General features: G+C 46.2%; 1 protein-coding gene across 2 annotated transcripts in view; it reads right to left on the reverse strand.

The window, feature by feature from the left end:
• LOC121299580 (neuron navigator 1-like) overlaps positions 1-7195 on the reverse strand; it is a 73848-nt gene extending 66653 nt beyond the window's left edge. For both annotated transcript variants that reach the window (XM_041227375.1, XM_041227374.1), the window contains exons 1-2: positions 6448-7195; positions 5800-5891 (exon numbers count right to left, since the gene is read on the reverse strand). In XM_041227375.1, the coding sequence (XP_041083309.1) occupies positions 5800-5891; positions 6448-7157 (802 nt within the window). In that variant the 5' untranslated portion in view covers positions 7158-7195. The remainder of the gene's footprint in view (positions 1-5799; positions 5892-6447) is intronic.
• Between the last annotated feature and the right edge of the window lie 17126 nt (positions 7196-24321).

Here is a 24321-nt window from a genome sequence, read left to right on the forward strand (position 1 = left end):
ACAATGTAACTGATGTGGAAATCTTTCATGCACAATCATACAACTGTGTACTTGCATATATCGTGCAAAGAGATTTGCACATCAAGAACATTGTAACTGTGTGTAATAACATTGTAATGTGCACATGCTCCTGTATTTACTCAGCAATCACTATGCAAATACACAGTAATGAGAGGCACTTCATGGAGAGAGTTACCCAGCGTGCCATCACCTCAGCACCGCTGTGTGATAATGTTGCTCCCAATCCATTGAGCTGCCCTTGCTTGCAAAGCTGTGGTCTGCTAGTGGCTCTGCAGGGTGGCGCTCTGGGCTGGCACTCTCCCCCTGTCTGCTGTGTTTCCCAGGGAGTATCACATTTATTCATGGTGCAGCTGTGGTTATGTCATTCCATGCTTTAAGATGAATTTTATCTGGCTACATCCAACACACACCCAATGCTACCCCATGTCCCCCCCCCCCTCCTCCTGCTGCTCCCCCCCTCACAGCAGGACTTGCCTCTGGCTTGTCATGCAAGAGTCACTGGAGCTCATAATGTGTGTCTATTAAGCCTCCAAGCGCTCAAGCGCTGTCACCTTTAGCCAAATGACCATTCATTTAATGGCAAGTGATTTTTGAAACTCCCTGCGGGGTTCAGCATTGTACTCTGAGGCACTTGGTCTCCTCACTACAAACAGCCCAACTCAACACAGTCATAAAAGCAGCAGTCATCATAATCGCAGCTTTCTAAAATTATAAATCACCGCTGCTTTGTTTAAAGCACTCACTAAAACATTTACCAGCGCAAGAGAACATTATTTTAACGTGAACTGTTCCTTAAGCTCTAAAATTGTATTCCACTTCTGCACAGATTAAAACCAATGCATTTGAAATGTACAAACACAGAAGAATAAACAAACCGCACCCAATGAAGCCTACGTTTAGCATATATATATATATTATATATATATATATATATATATATATATATATATATATATATATATTACACACAAGTGCCATGCTCAGTGCATATGATCTTGCAGCTGTAGTTGTGAAAACGTGTAGTACATAAGTGAGCTGCAAGTCAGCCTGACTGGTGAAGCTAAAAGGAAGAGTCTCATGAAGTCATACAGTCTCTTACTCCTGCTTCACTGTCTTTTTCACAGTCTGTTTGACTGCAGAGTCAGTGGAAGGAAACAGAATTCCAGGCACTGCAGTGAGAGAGCCCCAGACACAATGAGCTTATTTAGTGACTCTGCGAAGGCAGTTGTGATGGGAGCAGATCCCATCCCCCAGTACAGAGAGACAGTATCTCATACTGTTCTCCTCTGCTCAACAGAAGGGGAGCCGTTGCTACCTGAGCTAGAGCAACGGTAACATTTGCTTTTCAATGAGGTTATTTGCATGATTATCAGTGCCTTGGGCTCACACACACATAACTGTAGAAAATGAGACAAACTGGACCGTGGCCAAGAAATACTGAACTGAAAATGGCTTGATGATGTGTCAAAACAAAAAGGCTCTCTCTCTCTCTCTCTCTCTCTCTCTCTCTCTCTCTCTCTGTACATTTAACTACACATTAGTGAGTAAGGAGTGAATTTTATAGATGGTCCCTTAACTTGTCATCTCCCTCTCTCGCTTTCTCTGTTCCTTCCACACATCTCCCAGGAGTATCCCACAATCCTCCACTGCAGCACCACGTCTACCATGGAAACAGCTCGGCCTCACTGCCAGTCAAACCAGGTAGAATTAAAAACGGCAGGAACCGAGGAACTCAAATAAAACACAAAATTACCTTTCATTAAAATCTGGTTATTATTTGTTTAGTTATCCCAATAAAAGGGATCTCAACTCCTTCTCTTTGTCTACTGAAAACAATCAGTTACAACAACAGAGAGAAACCGCAAAAGACAACCCCCCCTTTCTTTTTTTATAAGAATCTCTTTTATTCCCCCCCCCAGTCAAGCAGTAGAGGTTGATCTGATCTATGAAGCGGAATTCAGCAGAGGCAGAACAAGTAACAGTGGGAGATACCAAATGAGAAAAGCATAGGGAGATCCTGAAACAATGAGCTGCATACACTGCAGGTTATTGCTCCTCGGACATAATTATTCTACCTGCGGCAAGCGGTTTGGTACTGCCCTTTTACACGCCCGTACCGTCTCTGAACAAACTGAGCGGTTCCAGACAGAAGCACAAGGTCATAAATCCCCCTCTGGGGGGGGCAGTGGAAACGATTCCCCTCGGAAGACACTGAAATCAGCTGCAGCCTGGTTTAGTCTGTGCCTGTGTGTTCTGAGGAGTGAAAACGTGATCATTTCAGTGGAGACTAACCCTAACCCTGACCCTGGATCAGCTCCTTGCACTGGGCTTGGCACGTGTGCGCTTGCCTTTGGCTTGTAACCGAGGGCTCTTAGCACACGCTGTATTCACGGCTGTAGGACAAATCTGTTATCAAGTTAGAAGTAATTCAATTGGGAAATGTCATTGTGTTTTTTTAATGGTAAAAGTACTTTGGGATCGTATTTCCTAAGGGAATCCTTTAATTGACATAACAACATCTAGAACCAATTGAGATACAATATATCAAGAATTAATTGAGGATTAGCGTGTGTAGGTGTGATATTATTTCATTTAAAAGGACACATTTGTAGAATATGCATTGTTTAACTGTTGTCTCCCAAGCTGGGAGTCTCGTCAGATACTGTATAGCTAATGGAAACCCTTTCTATGAAGTGCCTCTCATTCCTGTGGATTTACATTGTAGTTACTGAGCCAATGCATGTGTGCTTACACATAACTCCAGTGTTATTATGCATAGTTACAATGCACTTCATGTGTAATCTTTTTTTTTTTGCACAGAATATAACTCTAATCCAAACCTTTTTCTGATACAATTGCGCACTTACATATCTCATGCACAAAGATGCACACGTGAAGTACATTGTAACTGTGCATAACATTAAGTAACCGTGTATTTACTTAGTAACTACAATGTAAATACACAGGAATTAGAGACACTTCATGTAAAATGTTACCAAAGAAACTCAGTTAAATCTGGTGAGAATTATTAATCGATGTGATAAATAAATAAACCCATTTCCAGCAAACGAGTTTCACATTTTCCCATGCACTTGGTTCTAAATTCCCGATCTGTTCCACAAAAGGCTGCGAGGATAAAACAGTTGTGCGCCGAATACCAGCAGCGAGAGTAAAGCCCAGACTCACACAGATTGCACTCGAAGCAGCTGGTCTGGAGCAGCGTTGAAAATGTCAAGATTTCATGCAGTTTCAACTGCGAGGGTGAAGCGACAGCCAAAGCATGAGAATCAGCCTTGAGAACGGATTTGCAAAGCGTACTGCATGTGCAATCCTCCTATTCATCAAGGTTGGGAAGTTTGAGAGTGAACAGAGTCACATCATTCCAAGCCTCTTCACCCTCCCAGCTACCATATGCTGAATATTAGACAAATCCTGCTGGGCTCAATCCCATGAAAAGCCACAAAGCACCACAGATGTGTTACCCCTGCATTGCCTTATCCAATCCGCCCATTTCCCCATCTGTTAATTGCCCAGGGCAGATTTAAAGGAATAGCACGGGGTATGGTCACTTCATTAGGACCTTGAGGGAAATCCAACAGGCACGAACCCTATGAAACTCTAAACCTGCCGTTCGATCAGTGGTCCGTACAGTTGTTCCCTCGTAGTCTGGAGGTGCTGCTGTGAATGCAGGACCATTACGGACACACGGAGGTTTTGAAAAGGTGTCAATCAACACACAAGCAGTGAGGAAGCTGCATCAGCCTGAGGCAGACTGCAAATAATCAGACTGCAAATAATCTAGATTTCAGTTCACAGCAGTATCGTCTGCAGCAGCTTAAAACACATTCAGAGCAGCCAGGAATTATTGAAAGAATTGCACTTTCACACCACACTGATAAATGAACACAAGATGAAGAGCTAATGCTAGCGCTACCTGCTCAAGGTCACACCTCCCCTGTGGCGAGGGGAACACATTTAGACAGGCTCCTGCTCTGGGTAAATGGTAGAACAGAAAGCTCTGCAGAACAATGAATATTCAGCTGCTTTTGAATCCAGCTCGATCTGCTACGTTAGCACGGGGCTTTGAGGAACTGAAGCCACACTGCTGCCAATTTGCAGTATTGAGTTCTGCAAACCTGGGGGAGGAGAGAGTCTCCTGCACACAGATTCCCCTTTTTGTTAAGAAACTGTCCCCGACGTGTGTAACACAGCTCTTAGCCGGGTGCTGCTCGGTTGGCAGATGCTTCCGTATCCGGGCCTGTAGAGGTGAGTGACGCTCCACAGTTTGAAATGTGATGTCATTCTGGAGCGAAGACTCCAGCTCGAACTTCCTTGAAGGAAGATCGCTCCATGTTCAAACTGTACCATTGTGACTGCGCATGGCTCAGCTGGCAGTGTTATGTGCGCATGTGTCCCTACTTCATTGCGTGTGTGGTTCTAACCCTGAAGACTTAGAACAGAAAGATGGGATGAAAAAACAAACACACACAATCCCAAAGCTCTTTAGGCAAGCACTATTGAGGGGCAGTGTCCCAGCCTGAACAAACAGAGGCACGTGCTGACGAGCATTGTAAAGAGGCTCCCTGTGGAGGTCTGGAGATCCTTTTTAAAAAGAGGGGTTTGTCACTGACAGGTCAAGAGGCACCGCCAGCAGGCTGTTGTTTCAGAGTTAGCAGCAGATGTCAGGTTGACTTTCACTGGCTCCTCCTGGGTCAGTCTTACTAGCAGTAACAGGAGCAGACTGGATGGGGGATATCTGTGCTTGGAATATATTTCATATCTGTGCTTGGAATATATTTGGAAAGCACGGTGGTCCATAAGCCATAAATGAAATATTCACCACTGGATATTTTTCAACCTTAAATGGAACGGCCACAGTTTTAGCAGAAATTAACTTGTTCATTGCCAGTTCCTATCTTCCCATGTGGCCCCTTTATTTCAAGGGGAACATTTCAATCTGTACGCAGAGCGATATCCTGGGGGCCAGCCTGTCACTATCTCCCATTGGGCTCGTATCTACAGCAACACCGGTTTGACGGTCTGTGCATCGTTTTGTGAGTAAGGAAGTCTGTAAAGCCACATACCGCAGGTCTTGGAGCAGCGTTTGTGGTCTGCTCAGGCACGTGATTCTTAACATTGCATGTCTGAAGGTAATTTCAATGAGCTGAAGATCTGGGGCAATTTAAATCGAGTGATTTCACTATAACAAGCATCACTGCCCCCAGCACCAAACTGCAACCACTTTCGATACAAAGGGAGTCTGTCTGCGCTGCTCTGAGGAGAACCACTCGGGTATTCCCCTTCCAGCCTGCTCAATAGAAATGGAGATGCAAACTACTATGCCAATATTTCACTTTGCTCCCTATAAAACAATGGGTGTCCCTGAAGCTGCAAGCTGAGCCTGTGACCATACCGAATTAATACATTTTCACATTCTGCCCATTGTCAAAATCCAAAAAAAAAAAAAGTGTGTGTTAATACTGCTGTTAATAATTTAGGTTCAGGGTAACCTGGAGGGACTGAATGAAAATGCTAGCTTTCACAATTCACAGTTTGTCCACCATTCTTTACCTTACAGAGTAGAGAGACAAAGCAACGACAACAGAAGCGCAGAACAAAGGGGGTTGGCTGTTAAACAGATCACCGTGACACAAACCAGCAGCTCACAACCGCTGCCATTCGAACATCCTTCAAGAGGAGTGGACAGAGGTGCAGCACAGCTGGATTCTCACACAGTAACACTGCCAACAATCGCAACTTGTAAAGCAGTGAACTCACCCAAGTCCTGACAACACAGCTCCATTGAATCCGATGAGCAGTCACTGCAGTCCTCCAGCGAGGACACATCATTCTCAGGATTGATCTGCAATCTGAACGAGTCAGGCAGAATGTTACAAATCACAGGAACACTTGACGTGCCTGTAATTGCTGTCTATTTACACAGTGGTTCCATCGTAAACACACCTGTGCTTGCACTCAATTACAATGCTAGTACGCAGTCAGAATGCAATTAATGCATACAACTTTCTGTTAAAGGTTATTATAAATTGAATATTTCCACAGTGTGATCTCAAACTCCCCGTCCAGGTTGTCTGTTTCTCACACTGAAATGCAGACACAAGAGCTGCCTCTCAGGGTTTCTCTTCTTGGTTAAACGGCCATAAGACATGCTTTTGGCAAACTGAAAATGTGATTTATTGTTATTACTTTTAAACCAGATTTTATCTATTTCCCAATTGAGACGCCAACACTGATTACATTTCCAGAGAGTTAACGAGAGAGAAAAAAAAACAAAACAGAAACAAGTGAGAAACAGAGAAAGAAATACTGACAGACAGACAGACAGACAGTGGGAATGAAGAAAAACTCATTCAAAAGCTAAACTAGGGCCATGCCACCAGCTCCTGAATAACACGCCCCCTGTACCTGAAAGGTGGCACTGTGGCCATGACAGTTCGACACAGCTGGGTCCCTGTGGGCAACTGGACAGGGGCACCTTCTGGTGGGCACAAGGGTGACACTGGTTTTGAGGGCAAGTCTTCAGGGGTGCCCATTTCTTCATCAGAGAAACTGCCATATCCATAGATAGCTCTGGGGCCCTGGATCATCGCCTTTGGCTCCTTCCTTCCTGGAGACCTCAGGAGCAAGTTCTCATTGCAGTACCTGGAGGCAGACCTTCCCTTGACCGGGAACGCTGTGGCCTCTCCGGCCTGCCTGACTCCGCTGGAGGGTTCCCAAGGTTCCACATTAGCATTGCCCCCTACTCTAGTGTTCCCATCTCGAGAATTCCCGTTCCTCCTCGGATCCCGGAATACATCAAGCGGAAGGGACTTCCTATTGACGTCCAACGTGTCTTTAGACCTCGGAGCTTCCTTTCTCCGAGTCTGAGGGCTGCTGAAGGCGGATCTGGTTACGTTCCTCCTTTCAGACGCACACAATGCCTCTGATGCTCCGCGGGGGGGCGGGATTCCAGTTTTTCGGGAAAGCAGAGGGTTCCTTTCACCAGACCTGGTGGGCATCCCCTCCACTCTCTCCTTGGAAACCACGGTAACCTTGGTGTTGACTGGGATCTCCGTCACTTCCATGGTAGCGCCTCCTCTTGGGTTCTTCTGGGCAAGCTTGGATGATGTCACCATACTCTGTGTGACTGGAATACCAGAGCCATGCTGGGTCCTGGAGACTGGCACTGCCACTCATGATGTTCAGGGGAGAGCTGATCTTAGACTGGCACTGCCACTCATGATGTTCAGGGGAGAGCTAGGGGTGTCTACAAAGAGAAAGAGACTGGGGGTTAGAGAGGATCATTGAAGAGAGCTAGGGGTGTCTACAAAGAGAAAGAGACTGGGGGTTAGAGAGGATCATTGAAGAGAGCTAGGGGTGTCTACAAAGAGAAAGAGACTGGGGGTTAGAGAGGATCATTGAAGAGAGCTAGGGGTGTCTACAAAGAGAAAGAGACTGGGGGTTAGAGAGGATCATTGAAGAGAGCTAGGGGTGTCTACAAAGAGAAAGAGACTGGGGGTTAGAGAGGATCATTGAAGAGAGCTAGGGGTGTCTACAAAGAGAAAGAGACTGGGGGTTAGAGAAGATCATTGAAGAGAGCTAGGGGTGTCTACAAAGAGAAAGAGACTGGGGGTTAGAGAGGATCATTGAAGAGAGCTAGGGGTGTCTACAAAGAGAAAGAGACTGGGGGTTAGAGAAGATCATTGAAGAGAGCTAGGGGTGTCTACAAAGAGAAAGAGACTGGGGGTTAGAGAGGATCATTGAAGAGAGCTAGGGGTGTCTACAAAGAGAAAGAGACTGGGGGATAGAGAGGATCATTGAAGAGAGCTAGGGGTGTCTACAAAGAGAAAGAGACTGGGGGATAGAGAGGATCATTGAAGGGAGCTAAGGGTGTCTTTTTATTTGATGATATAGACAGTCCGTCTTTCCAATTACTTTATGTGAAAGAAACAGTAAGATAGTTTGTTTTTTTAATATATTTTAAGGTCCACAGCAGGACACCACTGCTCTTAGCCCCTCCTGGGGTTGTGAAGAATGACATAGCGTACATTTATAACTGAAAAGAGCTTTCTTCAAAAAGAATATAAAAAAAAAAAAAAAAAAACGTTTTTCTGAGCCCAGCAGGCTGAGTGAAAGAGCAGTCAAGCGGATAATTAGAGACCAAAAAGAAAGAAAAACAGGACTCTGCCACGCAGAATGTGTCCTGAATTCAAATTGTAACCCCTTCACTGAACAGTCACTATTTCAGAGACAAGTGAACAGAGCAGGAGCAGAAGCCACGAGTCTCACTCGCTACCGACAGCCACAAGATTAGCATCACCTACAATTTTAGGACTGAGGCAATTAAAAAAAATAAAAAATACACCACTATATGAATTAAATTTGGATCTTTTATTTCACACCCTGTAAATCTACCGGAAGCCACGTCAGTAGTAGATTTCCAAATGTCACGTTTTTCAATTTGTTTTTCGTGAAGTGTGTGGAAAGCTGCAAAGCGGTGTGTAATTTCAATATGTTTAACGTAACATTATTTCAGCAGCTTTCATTCGACTTTATGAAGCAAAATGTGTTCCTTCTATAGCGATGCAAAACTCTTGGCCAGAGCTGTACTTTCTAACAGCGTCCCTGTAATGTAAAGATCACGCTGGGTTGCCTCTCATGGCCGTGGTCACTAGCGTGTGTAAACTGTGGGCTCAGGGAGACCAGCTTTCTCTACATTAACCCTGAGCCTTATCTCTGTGCTGGCTGGCTCACTGATTCCATGATGTGATTCAAGGTGTGTTAGCACAGCCCCGGCAGAGGGGGAGCGGACTGGACACAGAATCTCTGACCTCAATCGGACTGCCACCCTCAGTGAATTACCACTGTGCGCCCCTCGAAACACGCTCTGCAGCCTGCGGTCCTTTATTATATCCTGTATATTCAGCATCCCCTGCTCCGCTCACCTTCCGATGCTTCAGTGTAGAGCAAATCATCCCACAACACGTATTCATTCCATCACCTTCAACCTCCACCCCGTGCAATGAAGCGCGTTCAGACTGCATCTGACCGAGGGTAACCTCCACACTACATGTGGGTTTGGATTCTGTAAGCTAGCTCCTCCCTGTGTTTCTGCTTTCTTCTTCAAGTGCGGCCCGCGGTTTGTCTGAGGCGACATGACAGGGAAGAGGCAGAAGAACCCGGGATCAAGTTTGTTTTAGGTTACAGGAAAAATGAAGGAAGATTCTTTACTAATGATTCAGTTGGTCCAACAGTTATACTCCTAGGAGCTTGAAAAAAAAAGAAACTTTGAATTGAATTGCCTCGTTCTTTCAGTCCCTGTTTCAAGATGAAGTTTTTTTTGTCATTAAAATTGTGTGTCAGAATCATTATAAATAGATTTCAATTTAAAACACGCACGGAGGGCGACCACTCTCTCCGTGGCTGGAGCGCGCCGCCCCGAAGCTAGTGCCTAACTGGAGCTTTAGCACTGCTGCTCCTGCCAATTTCGTTTCCCAAGCTGTCGTTGCTCTGAAACTGCTTGGCTGAGCGAGTGTAGCTCACCGAGCTGGGAAAGGTCAGCCCTCACCATTGCGATCCTTTACTGCCTCGAAACTGGCTTTCAGCGAGGTCTAGGCGGGAAGTAAATTGGCTTCCGATCACTACAAACAGAGACTGACAGCCTCCTATTCTTCCACAGGATACTGACGTATTAACGCAAGCCTTCAGGGCTCCTGCTCCAGCCAGGCTGAATGTTGCACTGGATGAAGCAGTGAATCTTCAGAGACAGGTTTCAATATCGTCTGTTCACAGCACAGGTAAGGAGATGCAATGCTGTGGTGTGTGACAAAACACAACAAAGAGACGATATCATCTCTCGGAGACTATTTCACTTGTAGTCACCATCGGCTGCATATTCTGTGTGGTTTTTTTTGTTTTTTACAATCAGTAATGGTACATTATAAACAGTCAAAACACACATTCTCTCTCTCTCTCTCTATGTGGCATCCATGTGTCTTTACTGACTACAACTAACGAACACAGACAACAATATAAACAGGACAGATCTCTTTAGCACCATGGTGATGCAGCAAATGCTGCACTGTACAGCCTGAACAGACATCAGCCAGACGACCACTGCTGCAGTGGACTCCCAGCTTCCTCAAAGATACGACACAAAGACTGACACAAGGGCAGGGAATGGGGAGAAGAGAGAAGTGTAAAGGAATTGCTCACCATTAACCCAGCGTCTTGCAGTCTTTCAGCGCAGACAGGCAGGCAGCCACAGCTCTGCAGCACGGATCGCTGTGCCGGTGTCTGTGTGCTGGGTAACGCCAGCTGCTGAAATCAGCAGCAACATAATACCAACAACACAATTGAATGCAATTTCTCCAACGCCACGTGCTGCCTGTGTGAGTGTGTGTGGATTTGAACAGGGGCAGCAGGGTGATCGCTAGTCGCTCAAGGGTTGTCTGGATTTAATATGAAAAAAAAATCCATTAATCCATCAATATTGTCAAATGTAACAAACCACGTGGCCGATTACCCCTTCATAATCCCGGGATTCGAGAGAGATAAGCTCTTGCATTCTCATAGCAAAACTGCTGTGTGCAGTGCCAGGGGAAAAGGCATTGCAAAGTGCCTAAACAAACTGGAGTGCTTTCTGATAAAGCGGAGCGATAAACTACATAGCAAACGAACATCAAGCAACTGCCAGCTTAGAATGCCACCATACCAGTGTGCAGCTCTCTCATCATGAAACTGGGAAGCAGAGACAGAGAGCTCTTCATGCTGAATATCACAGCTTCTTATGAATGTAAGCATTGCTACAATTGCACAGGAGATGGGATGCCATCATTCTGCAGCATAAAACACGCCCCTGTATAACACGCAGCATATAATTCCACTTCGAATACTAGCTCCGAGTTCACTGGTCACCTCCTCTGCAATGTGCAATCAGTGCATAACACAAGCAGACTCTGTAAAACGTGTAAAAGCGTGCATGTTACACACTGAAAACTGTGGCATGTAAGGAATCAATTATTTAAAATCAATGATTAATGAATTACAAGCAAGATTAAAAGCCCTATTTTACTGGTTTTGGTGGGAGTGTGGCCTACTGATTAGAGTTGATGGACTGGGAGCCAGGAAGATTCGGGTTCAGTTCCTAGCTCGGACTCACTGTTTGACCAGGGGTTACAAAACACAAAAATCAGTAAATGAATTCCGGAATAAATAATTATGGAACACTAAAAATAAATCGAATGAAAATGGACAGTGAACTTTAACATCCTGGTACTTGTCTGTGTGTGTGGGCCGCCCATGCAGAAGTGTGCTGGCATGTCTACAAGTCTTTAAACTGACAGCCCTGCCCTCAAATCATCTGTACAAAAAAGAACAACATCTGATAAACCCTAATACAACATGTTAATGCCATCTAATCTGAGGGAGGCAGGCCTTGTCGCCATGGAGACAGCAGCCCAAGTTTGAGGCCTGCTCTGCTGAATGGGAAATGCTTTACAGATTTAAATGCTTTATTATGTTAAGCAATGGGATATTTTCACTCAATTAACCAGTAAGGCAATCTGCATGGCTGTCTGAACCATCAGTCCCGAACTGACATGTTTATCCTCTCAGTCCCTTTGACAGTGGACTCAGCTCCTAGAGAAACCTTTAGACACAAAACAAATCTCCAGGGGAAAAACAGAGCAAGACTTTACCCCGACACACAGAGAGCTTTACCCACACACAGAGAGCTTTACCCACAGAGAGCTTTACCCCGACACACAGAGAGCTTTACCCTGACACACAGAGAGCTTTACCCCGACTTTACACAGAGAGCTTTACCCTGACACACAGAGACTTTACCCAGACGCACAGAGAGCTTTACCCAGACACACAGAGAGCTTTACCCCGACGCACAGAGAGCTTTACCCCGACGCACAGAGAGCTTTACCCCGACACACAGAGAGCTTTACCCCGACCCACAGAGAGCTTTACCCCGACGCACAGAGAGCTTTACCCCGACGCACAGAGAGCTTTACCCCGACACACAGAGAGCTTTACCCCGACGCACAGAGAGCTTTACCCCGACGCACAGAGAGCTTTACCCCGACAGAGAGCTTTACCCTACAGGCTCCGCTCAGTTGATCCGAGCAAATCAAAACCGAGATAAAAGAGGTCATTTGTGTTTCAAGGTTCTTCAGGCCTCTTCGATTTTAATGACAGCGGTATTTACATCCACCATGATCAGTAGACTAGTTCCCTAAACGTGTTGAAGAACCACAGTCAAACCACACAGTTTGTGTTTAAAGCAGCCCCACTCTGCTGTCTCTAATTGCACATGGCAGACGAGCAGGTACATGTGAACTAGCTGGAATGGGCATGCGTTGTACCAGATCCTTTTGAACTGTTTTGCAGCTTGTATGCTGCTGTCACTGATGCTGTGTTTGATTCAACCAAAAATGAATTTGAATTCTGCATTCTGTTTCCCAGCACTTAAAACAAGAAACAACGCCTCACGCCTCACATGTTGCTGTGTGCTGTAATTACTCTGCACACCGCAGGGTACACAGCAATGAACAACTTGCATTAATATGAGCGATGAGATGAGAAACATCCGGGACCTTTATTCATCAAATAGCAACATACACAACACTGCCAAGCAAAAGAGTTATTGCTGTAATTAGTCAAGCCATGGCCTCTAACAACCAATGTTCCTGGCTTCGCTATTCAATTTAGCTTTATTTAGGACAAGAGTTATGCAGCCAAAACTAGACTAGGTGTCTTTATTGTTTCGTATTTATTGCTGTTTGTTTGCAGTGCCTTTGGATAGCTGGAAGGAAGGAGTGATCTACACGTCTGGAGTATGGCAGCGTGTTGTGCTGTCAACTCATCACCAATTAAAGAGAAACAGAAAGGTCAAATTCGGAAGCTGTCAAAACCCTTTTTCAGTGCGATACGTTGAGGACCAAGAAGTGACAAGAGGCCCCATCTGCTGAGAGCGGGTGCTGCTGGGGTCTTTGCTAAGAGCTCAGATAAAGTCTAAAGTCTATGAAATGAGGACTGTCTGCTGCAGGACACCTAACAACCTTCTCTATTTCATCTCCAGAGCCAAGCAGATGTGACCAGACTCCCATCCAATCAGAAACAAACTGTCACGAGATACAGACCGCTGGGAGATCTTTCCAATTCTCCTCGTCTATCTTGAAACCCTCCACGGCATTACACACCTCTGTCAAGCAATTACCTTTCAGAACTGCCCCGCGGGGGTAAAAAGAGCAATTCGCATGCCTCTCTCTGCAAGTTATTTATTCTGTGTTTGAAATGTCCCACTGGAATGCTGTCTGTCTCACTGCAGCTACCCATGTCTCAAATCAAGGACCCTGAAGATTAACAGTCAAGCCAGCCTCCTCTTCACCTTCGGAGCCTACACAATGGATGTTACCCAGCGAACGGACCCGGGAGGCAAGGGCTGACATGGGAACTGGGACTCTCCTGACCACCGGGGAGGATCGCTAATGCCAGTGCTGCTCAGCAGCGAGATCGGCATGCTGGAGCGGGCTGGAAAGAAATCACGCTGTCACTCAGTGGCACAGAAATCAAACTTCTTTGGCTTTTTGATTCCCTCCAGTTTTTCTTTTTTTTTTTTCATGCGACACTAAAGTGTCTTTTGAAATATCACTCCTCGCTGACTCTTACAGGACAGAACGATTCTATTCAGGCATTCCTTTTAGTCATGCAGATCCAGTTTCAAAAGGAACATCTGCCTTGGCAAACCTCCATAACTGGCAACACCACAGAGTATACTGTGCTGCACAGCGGTCCTGACGCTTCATCGTTGTACTGATCTGCAGCCGCGATTCTGCAACGGCTATTGGCTCATGCCTTGTGATTCCATTGGAATGTCAAAGCATACAATGTTTGCACTGCGGTACCGCTCCACCAAGGGCTCATACTGCAGCTGACACTGTGCTCCACTGTCCATTAATACACTCCACTGGCAATGCACTGTCCTAGGGGAGGCACTTGCATGGACTGAACTGAATTGACCTTGCTGTCTAGTCCACATATCTAACAAGAGTGGTCTCAGTGTAGGGAGCAGAGATCATGCTAAAGTGATGGGGGAGGGGGGTGAAGTATTACATCATCACTGGAGGGGGCAGTGACATCATGACGACACATTATGATGCAATACGTGACCCCTAATCCAGAGAATGGGGTATTTAAGGACAGCTCGTTGCTTCTAGTATTTCAGTCACACAGTTTGTTGCACACCACTAGGCTATTTCCCTACAGTCTGCAAAACCTAATAAGGAAAGACATGCCCTGTTCCACTGCACTACACAGTACCGCACCCTTTCAGTTCTGGACACCTCGCTACGACATTGCTGCTCTAGAAAGAGTGCAAAGAAGAGCGACCAGAATTATTACAGGTTTGAAAGGCATGTCACACGCAGACAGGCTAAAATAATTTAAAACTATTCGGTCTTGAACAAAGAAGACCACGCGGAGACCTGATTCGAGCATTCAAAACTCTAAAGGCATTGACAATGTCGACCCAAGGGACTTTTTTGACCTGAAAAAAGAAACAAGGACCAGGGGAGATTAGATAAAGGGGCTTTCAGAACAGAAAATAGCAGGCACTTTTTTACGCAGAGAATGGTGAGGGTCTGGCACCAACTCCCCAGTAATGTTGTTGAAGCCGACACCCTGGGATCCTTCAAGAAGCTGCTTGACGGGATTCTGGGATCAATAAGCTACTGACAACCAAACGAGTTGACGGCCTCTTCTCGTTTATAAACTTTATGTTCTTTCCAAGCCAGTAACTAAGAGCAGCATGCAGCCTGCGGATCGAGGAATCGGTTCTGTGCATGAAGCCCTCTCTTCTGTAGCCAACATGCACATGAACACCACATGACATCCAGAAGATGCAGCCAGCCCTGAACACAGACTCGCTTGGAAAAGCTGGGCCACAAAACATCACAGGACAGCAGTGTGACAGCCCCTGACATTCACGCAGACTTCTGACGGTCTGGAGAGGATCTCATCTGTTTAAGTGACTTTCTCTCTGTTCTTTGGTGGATTGTATAATTATACAGTGCTGCTTTCAGACAGCTGCCCTGGAAAGTCAAAAGGCTATTTTTAATCTGTTCCGAGCCATCAGCAGTTTTTCGTTTAAATTATTATTTTTTTTTTTTTGCATGTATTTATAGATTTGGCCAGCCAGTCATTCCCCATCAGCAGATAGTATTCCTTGTATTAAAAATGGTTAACCCTTTCACTGTGGCCCACTGTGTCCCACGCGGAGTGTGCAGGGTCTCTTAATCTCACACAGTGGCAGCAAATTCACTTCTGCATGAGACTCACCCCCACCTCAGCACTGCCCTATCAGCATCTCCGTCACTGCTGTGCAGCATCAATCCACAAATAAACTCTGCGTCTGTCTGGGAGCAAGTGCACTTGCTGGCTCTATTTCTGCAGCGCTAGACGATTATATGCCATTACTCAGAGTATACCCAACCTATTAACAGTGAGGATATGAGGCTACAGACCTTGGGCCCGCTCTACAGGCACTTAACACCCCCCCCCCACACACACACACACACACAGACACATACAGAATGAGGCAGTCAGACCGGTCAGAGAGACATACAGAATGAGGCAGTCAGACCAGTCAGAGAGACATACAGAATGAGGCAGTCAGACCGGTCAGAGAGACATACAGAATGAGGCAGTCAGACCGGTCAGAGAGACATACAGAATGAGGCAGTCAGACCGGTCAGAGAGACATACAGAATGAGGCAGTCAGACCGGTCAGAGAGACATACAGAATGAGGCAGTCAGACCGGTCAGAGAGACATACAGAATGAGGCAGTCAGACCGGTCAGAGAGACATACAGAATGAGGCAGTCAGACCGGTCAGAGAGACATACAGAATGAGGAAGTCAGACCGGTCAGAGAGACATACAGAATGAGGCAGTCAGACCGGTAGAGAGACATACAGAATGAGGCAGTCAGATACAGAGACATACAGCAGTGTCTACAGAGTGAAGCGCTGGCAATGTCAGAGCAGTGTCGACTGTGTTTCAGTGAGGGATCCAGGAGCTAATTAAAGACAAACAGAGGAAGTTCTTGTTGTCAGCACATCCTTGTGCAGTGTAAGTGGAGCTCCGCACTGCGCAGAGGCAGAGAGAGGAAACGAGTGAAGAGGACAGTAATTACACTGACTGTAATAATGCGGGAGAGAGCAGGGAGGAGGAGGAGACTGGATACACAGTAAAGAATCTGGTTGTTAGGTTGCAGTCTCTCAGTGTATATTTAGCAAGTTTTTATCAGTGACTTGACATCGTGATTCAAAAAAAAAAAGTACGCTACCGGAGAGAGAGAGAGAGGGCCATTGTCACTACTGGCTCTTATAAAACTTTGACAAGCAAAGAGTTATATAGCACAACAACATGGTGAAGCAAAGTAAAGCCCAGAGAGGCATGTTTAACAACAGCATGGCATGCTATGTCACTAGGGGAAGCAGTTGGATGGTTAATAACGGGGAAGAAGCTGTTGAAAATGTTGGAGACAATTCTACCCTCCAGGTGCAATGACCTCCGAAGTGTAAAGCACGGTCTGCTAACAGAGCGGTCCTCGTGACAGTAGTGTTTGGAAAGGGTTTCTGCTGAGCAGGCTGGGAGAGCTAGTTCTCATCATTACGCACAGACCAATGAGTCACGCTTCGATTCCATTACTGACTCCTCGGCTCTCCCAATCAAAGTGCTCCATTGTTGCTTTGCCAGACTCCATGAAAGATTCCCTCTATTGCCTCCAATCAAACTTGGCTTGGAGAAGAACAACTCCCACAGAAACAGCCAGCAAAAGGAATGCCACTGATACAGCACGGCACTAGCTTCTATCTGGAGAAAGCTGGAGCAAAACCTAAGAGTCTGCTAGCATGAGAGTTGCACAGTGGCAGAGAAAATGTACTTCTTTGTGTTCCCGTAGTAGAAATTGGAAAGCATGTTGCCCTGTAACGCATCGAGGCCAAAAAGAAAAAGGAAATGCAACGCTAGCTCAAGAAGAACAGTGTCTCATTGCTACCTACAGTGACACTGAAAGGGTTCTTTCAATGCCATTTTCTAACCTTTGTAAATGATGTTCACAATGCGGGACTGAAGAAACACGCTGAAGCTTTGCTGTAATAATGTTTTGGTATTTTTGTAAATAAGAGTGTAGAGTGTAGAGTGTAGAGTAACGTGCAGTATTCCCTTTCTGCGAGGGAGACAAAAGCACAGGAACTCACAATACAGTGTTAGTCCAGCAAGTCAGTGATCTGTGATCTAGAGACTTCTAATAATACCAAGACTATGCTGCACTAGCTAATTTAGTCCAAGCTTGGGTAATGGTTAATGCAATACAATGAAAGATCACTAAGGCTATATGTTCAAGAGTCCTCAGTGTGTGTGTTTCTTTTCACAAGGCTTGTAATAGACCAGGATGCCTGGCTGCTAAATCTGGCTCATTGTTCTCTGGAGGGAGAGTGATAGAGACAGGGTTGCCTCGGTCTGCAGATAGCCGAGATTCCGCTGAGCATGTTACACTGGCTCCCCCTGCTGGTGAGTCCACAGAACAGTCACAAAGTAGGTCACGCAGAGCTCCTGAAGTAATACTACAGCACAGGGATTGAACCAGCTAGCAAAGCACCACCCAGGTGCACAGAAACCTGAAGCGGCTCTTTCAAAAAACACATTATTAGCTGCAGTATCCCCTCCACACAATCGCCTCGCTGCCAATTATAAACATCATCTTGCATGCCAGGTACCACCTGTCCTAATATCCCCCAACCCCTGCAAAACGGTGATCTGTTTTAAACTGTGATGTAACATGGACCCATCGTGTATCCATGCACCATACATTCATATTAGTTCACAACTGTCCGAGTTTGAAATATTATAACACAACAATACATAACGATAACGTACCCATTGGTAGCATTTCCACAAATATACATTTATTTTTTAAAAAGAAATGGGAGCAAACGCAAGACCCAGCGGCTCTAGGTCTTCTATACTGTCCATGCAATGCTTCCTGTGCTTCTTCTTGACACATTGCACGGCTGCTTTATTTCCTGCTCTGTCCTTGCACAGCACATTCTGAGGCTCTGCAGAAATGCTGGCACCTCCCTCATGGTAAAGCCAGAAGGCTCTTTGCCACAGAGCCCCAGATGCTTTGAGGCTCCAAGTCTCTAAATGGCCCTGCAGTCAAGGGTGGCAAATGACAGAACAAGGTACAATTAGACTGCCCTCTGTGGCCACACACCGCACTCGAATACAAAGAGCAGCCGCTGTGAGCCGGTCCCCACCTGAAGCCTTTAACACACCAAGTCCAGTCTCTCTGGAACCACCACGCGACTGATCACAGGAGAGAAGAGCAAGGTCCTGTGCTTTCATTAAGCTATCGTTTGTCCAGAGAGCAGATTCAAAATCGAACATCAATTCACCTCTGCAACACTCACAGGGGAATATGTAACTCTGAACACGTAAGAAACGACATCTTTATACCAGACACGGCACTGGAATATAATACAGCACGGGGAAAAACAACAAAACTGGAACCTCGTCATCTGGTCTCAAAAGGAGCTTCACTTCCCTAAAAGCTACAGAGCAACAAAACAACTTGATTGTGCCTCCCTGTAAAAGACACCTTATATACACTTTATATATACATATACACACACACACACACACGCACGCACGCACGCACACACACACACACACACACACACACACACACACACACACACACACACACACACACACACACACACACACACACACACACACACACACACACACACACACACACACACACACACACACACACACACACACACACACACACACACACACACACACACACACACACACACACACACACACACACACACACACACACACACACACACACACACACACACACACACACACACACACACACACACACACACACACACACACACACACACACACACACACACACACACACACACACACACACACACACACACACACACACACACACACACACACACACACACACACACACACACACACACACACACACACACACACACACACACACACACACACACACACACACACACACACACACACACACACACACACACACACACACACACACACACACACACACACACACACACACACACACACACACACACACACACACACACACACACACACACACACACACACACACACACACACACACACACACACACACACACACACACACACACACACACACACACACACACACACACACACACACACACACACACACACACACACACACACACACACACACACACACACACACACACACACACACACACACACACACACACACACACACACACACACACACACACACACACACACACACACACACATATCTTTCAAACATTATATATAAAATTACACACACACACACACACACACACACACACTACATTTTAAAAGACACGCATGAGCGTTGTAGAATATGAATGTTCACATGAATAAGTATTGACTGTATGGATTAATATTAGCTCACTGGAAATATATCTTAGTTTCTATCTGCATTGGGAAAAAAGCTGCACCTAATGTATCAAACATTTAATAGATTTGCTTTCCCAAAAACAGAAATGTTGCTCCACGTTGTCAGTTTATTCACAAGAGACACAAAGCAGCACACGTGCATTCCGGACCCCCCACCCCGAGACTGCAGTGCAAGCTGGGATTGTAAAATTCAGAGACTTACTTTATTGCAAAGTGTTGCATCCATTTCAAAAGTACTTTCAGTTTGGAGAAATCTCCTGGACTGCAAACAGAAATAAAAGAGAGAGCATGCCAGCACACCCAGTTCAAACCTTCAGAAAAAAACAACATGAGCAATCCTTTTACGAGGGTGTAGCAAAACCAATCAATCACTCACAGCCAGCCAATCAGTGCGGCCCTGCCTCTAATATCAGATGAACTCGCTAAGTGATATTCTTGTGCCCTGCTGATTCAGAGCAGCACAGATAGGAAATGTCATTACCAGAGTTCCTCTTTACTTGCCACAGTTCTCTGTTTCAATATCACCAGAACATCATCTTAACTTGCATGAGTTAAGATTGGTTATGTCTCCACTCTGGTAAATACGTTGAATTGAATCCTTTCTGGATGCAGGTCCTAACCAATGGCTGCTCAAGTGTTCCTGTTCAGAAAGGCAGCGACAGTAAGCCTTTGGTAGAACGATACAACAGCGGTAACACCTTCCTGTTTTAGCATACCTCTGCACCACTGTGACGTGAACCAACACACAAGCCCCTGCAGTGTCTTGACCACTGTGCAGTATTAGTTCAGTACAATCTGTTGCTATTGCTGTAATATCCAATAATGTTACACTGAGGTTAACAATATATCTCCTATTGCCAGCAGCATGCAACCCCCCTACTGCAAAGCCACTAGATCAGTTACTAAAAGCCTAATTGGTCATGGATAATTAATAAAAGGGTTTGTGTATCCCTCTGCAGATACAATGATGAACTGCAGCACAAATAAAACGTGTTACGACTCCACAGACAATCCCTTATTGATCGGCTTCTATTAGTGCTGCAATAAATCTGCTCTGGATTTCAAAATAGCAGCTCTACACAGCACTGCATTCACCCAGCGAGCAGGACCCTGGGGCACCGCATTCACCCAGCGAGCAGGACCCTGGGGCACCGCATTCACCCAGCGAGCAGGACCCTGGGGCATCGCATTCACCCAGCGAGCAGGACCCAGGGGCACCGCATTCACCCAGCGAGCAGGACCCTGGGGCACTTTCTTACACAGCACTGCATTCACCCAGCGAGCAGGACCCTGGGGCACTTTCTTACACAGTTGCATTCACACAGCGAGCAGGACCCTGGGGCACTGCATTCACCCAGCGAGCAGGACCCTGGGGCACTTTCTTACACAGCACTGCATTCACCCAGCGAGCAGGACCCTGGGGCACTTTCTTACACAGCACTGCATTCACCCAGCGAGCAGGACCCTGGGGCACTGCATTCACCCAGCGAGCAGGACCCTGGGGCACTTTCTTACACAGCACTGCATTCACCCAGCGAGCAGGACCCTGGGGCACCGCATTCACCCAGCGAGCAGGACCCTGGGGCACCGCATTCACCCAGCGAGCAGGACCCTGGGGCACTGCTTACACAGCACTGCATTCACCCAGCGAGCAGGACCCTGGGGCACTTTCTTACACAGCACTGCATTCACCCAGCGAGCAGGACCCTGGGGCACTTTCTTACACAGCACTGCATTCACCCAGCGAGCAGGACCCTGGGGCACCGCATTCACCCAGCCAGCAGGACCCTGGGGCACTTTCTTACACAGCACTGCATTCACCCTTATCATGGCATTCTGGAGCACAGACTGAGCCCAGGGTTACACAGCCCTCGTGGAGAAGCACTATTCAAAGTGTGTGGTAGCAGCTTGCTCTGTACCTGGGTATTGGGGTTATTGCATGTATTGCATTTCCAACAGAACGATCATGCGTCCACGCACTGAATTACAGTGTAGCTCCAGAGACACACGTGTACAGCACAGGATACAGCAATTAGGAATCCGAACGGTGTTTTACACACCTAATTGTCTTATGCTCGCTTTTTTTCAAAAAGGAGAACCTCACTCACAGAAGCTGCTTTGTAACTCTAACGCAGTACAGTTCAGTAGCTGATACAGTACCATCATGGGTATTTTACAACACTACTGCAATACACTTCGAAGAAGAAGTTCAAATACTGCAGTTTTATTATTAGTACTGGAATGGGTGTCGAGATTTAGACACACTTTTCAGACACATTGATTCTCTATGTGGGTTCCGATCGTTAAGATCAGGAACTGGCTAATCCAGCCACAGAGACGGAACAAAGAAATCAAAAATGAAGCGAAACGCTTACTGTGTGCTTCCACGCGGGGCTCCTCCTCCTCATCCTGTCAGACTCCGGCTTCCACCGCATCAAGGAGATTATGCAGCGCGGTCTCCACTAGAGCGATCCAGTGAGCGGCTATCAATAGGGCAAAAACAAGAGAAACGAATGAAGAGATGGCAGCGAGGCCGGGAGTGCTGCAGCCGCTCCAGGGAACTCTCTTTCAGTAGCGGTGTGCTGTCTGAGTGTGTCAGGCGAGCGTGCAAGGCGTCTCTCTGGCTGTGTGTGCCCCCCCCAGAAGCACTCCTCTCCTTTCCTGTGCAGTACAATGAGGAATGCCAGGCAGCCGCTGTTACAATGAGAGGCTTGTGCCAGCTTAACCCTTAGGCCTGCCTTTCGTTTGTCCGCTGCTGTATATTGAGACATATGTGCTCATCTGAGAGAGAGGGTTCTCCAGCAGCACAGAGGCTGCATGTGTTTGCACTCTTTTTACATTGGTTGTAATTGTGCTGGAAGGGGTTCTTGGTATAATGCTGCATGCACAGTCACACACCAAGTGAATACAGAGTTGATTCTGTTCATTAGACTGTACACACGCTTGCACGTACTAGATTAGAAAAGGGACTGGATTTCGACAAAGTATTTTAAGCAGTTCAAAACGATATGGAAAAAACAAAGCAAGATCTGTTATCAAAAAAAAAAAAAAAATCACAAAACTTGTGCTATGCCTGGTAGACTGCTTGCAAGCTGTGAGATTGAGATCATTGTGCTGTACTTCAAGAGGTATTTAAAATAACACTGCTGCACCCACAAGCATAAACACAGGGTCTACCATCGCTGTACCCAAATTAAAAAGCGCCCCTGCACGCACGCACACCTTCTGCGCTCAGCAGAGCAGGAACAATGCAGAGGGGAGCAGCTGCGATAGGAATAACTGGAGCCCTCATTAATCACCCAGCCGCCACAGAAACTCGCTCAGCTGCCCTCTTCACAGTGTCGACTGTACTCATTATTCAAAACCTATTCACACACAAACCTCCAAGAGACCGGCAGCCCTGCAATCGGACGAGCCTTTACAAGACAGTCCCCTGCAATTGTTCTGCCTCGCACACAGTAACTGCTGGCTTGCACAGCCCTGTATAAAAATAAGACTGTAAAAAGGGCGTTGACCATGCACTTCACTTTAGACTTGACAGAGATACACATGTGCAAATCGGAGTTCAGCACGTCTGGATAAAGGCCTTTCAAAGAAACTTCAAATAACTATTTAAACACCTTCCAGCCTTGCACCCTTCACAGCCCTGTACAATAAGACTGTAAAACACAGGCGCTTACAGGAAAATGATCGTTCATCATGATATAATAATAATAATAATAATAATACGGATTTAAATGTAAATGAGACTCCCTCTTTAAATACCTTTGATGTCATCATCTCAAAGACTGGTGTGTCAAACGCATCCTCGCTGATTAAGAAAGGCCGGGAGCCAAGAGGCGGGGTTTAACACTGCATCTAAAAACCTGGTAATAAGATTGCCACATGGGGGCAGCGTTGCGCACCTCTTTACACAGGCCTGTCATGTTTTACAATAGACAGCACAGCTAAATAAGACACATTGAAACAGCATCGCTCCTTTTAATGGTAGACACACATTCTAATACAACAACACACTGCTGGCTGTGCCACACCAATATTAGAGTCTACTATATATGAAGCACAGTATAGGTGCAATCAGAGTCTACTATATATGAAGTACAGTATAGGTGGAAGCACAGAGATACCCAGAGACTGAACTATCGACTCAATGGAGGTTTGCTTTAAAAACTAAAACAGCTGTAACAGTATGAGGAATATAAAACTACCCAGCGGCAGTTTCGCTGCTTGAAGTAACAGTTTCATGAATGCTCCAGGAAATTCAATACTAGTTTTATAAAAGAAGGAGGGCCCAGTCAGTTAAGTTCTCCTGGGATGGGCCCCTAGCCAATTGGCTGGACCGGTTTTGATTCCAGGATGGTACAGAATTCCACTGCTTCTTTACTGAGAGGGTCTCTGAACGCTGTCACCCCTGACAGCTCCTCCCTGCAGTATGTGAACAATCCCTCACTGCTGCCCACCCACCTCCTCCTCATCAGAGCAAGAACCATGTAAGGAAGTGAAGTCTTAATCAACTGCTTCCAACAGAGAACAGCCCCCACAGAGCTCTGCTGCATTGTGCTTGCTGGGCTCCGAGTGTCATCGCCACCAAACAATCTGGGAAAGGGAGTTCAGGGAACCAGTTTGACCACAAGCACAAGGAATGAGGTGGGAATGTTACAGACGCTGCTGACCCCTGCTGGAGAGAAGAGGGCACGGCTCAGGCAGCAGA

The sequence above is a fragment of the Polyodon spathula genome, chromosome 25 (genome assembly GCF_017654505.1).
Source record: "Polyodon spathula isolate WHYD16114869_AA chromosome 25, ASM1765450v1, whole genome shotgun sequence".
Taxonomy (NCBI): domain Eukaryota; kingdom Metazoa; phylum Chordata; class Actinopteri; order Acipenseriformes; family Polyodontidae; genus Polyodon; species Polyodon spathula.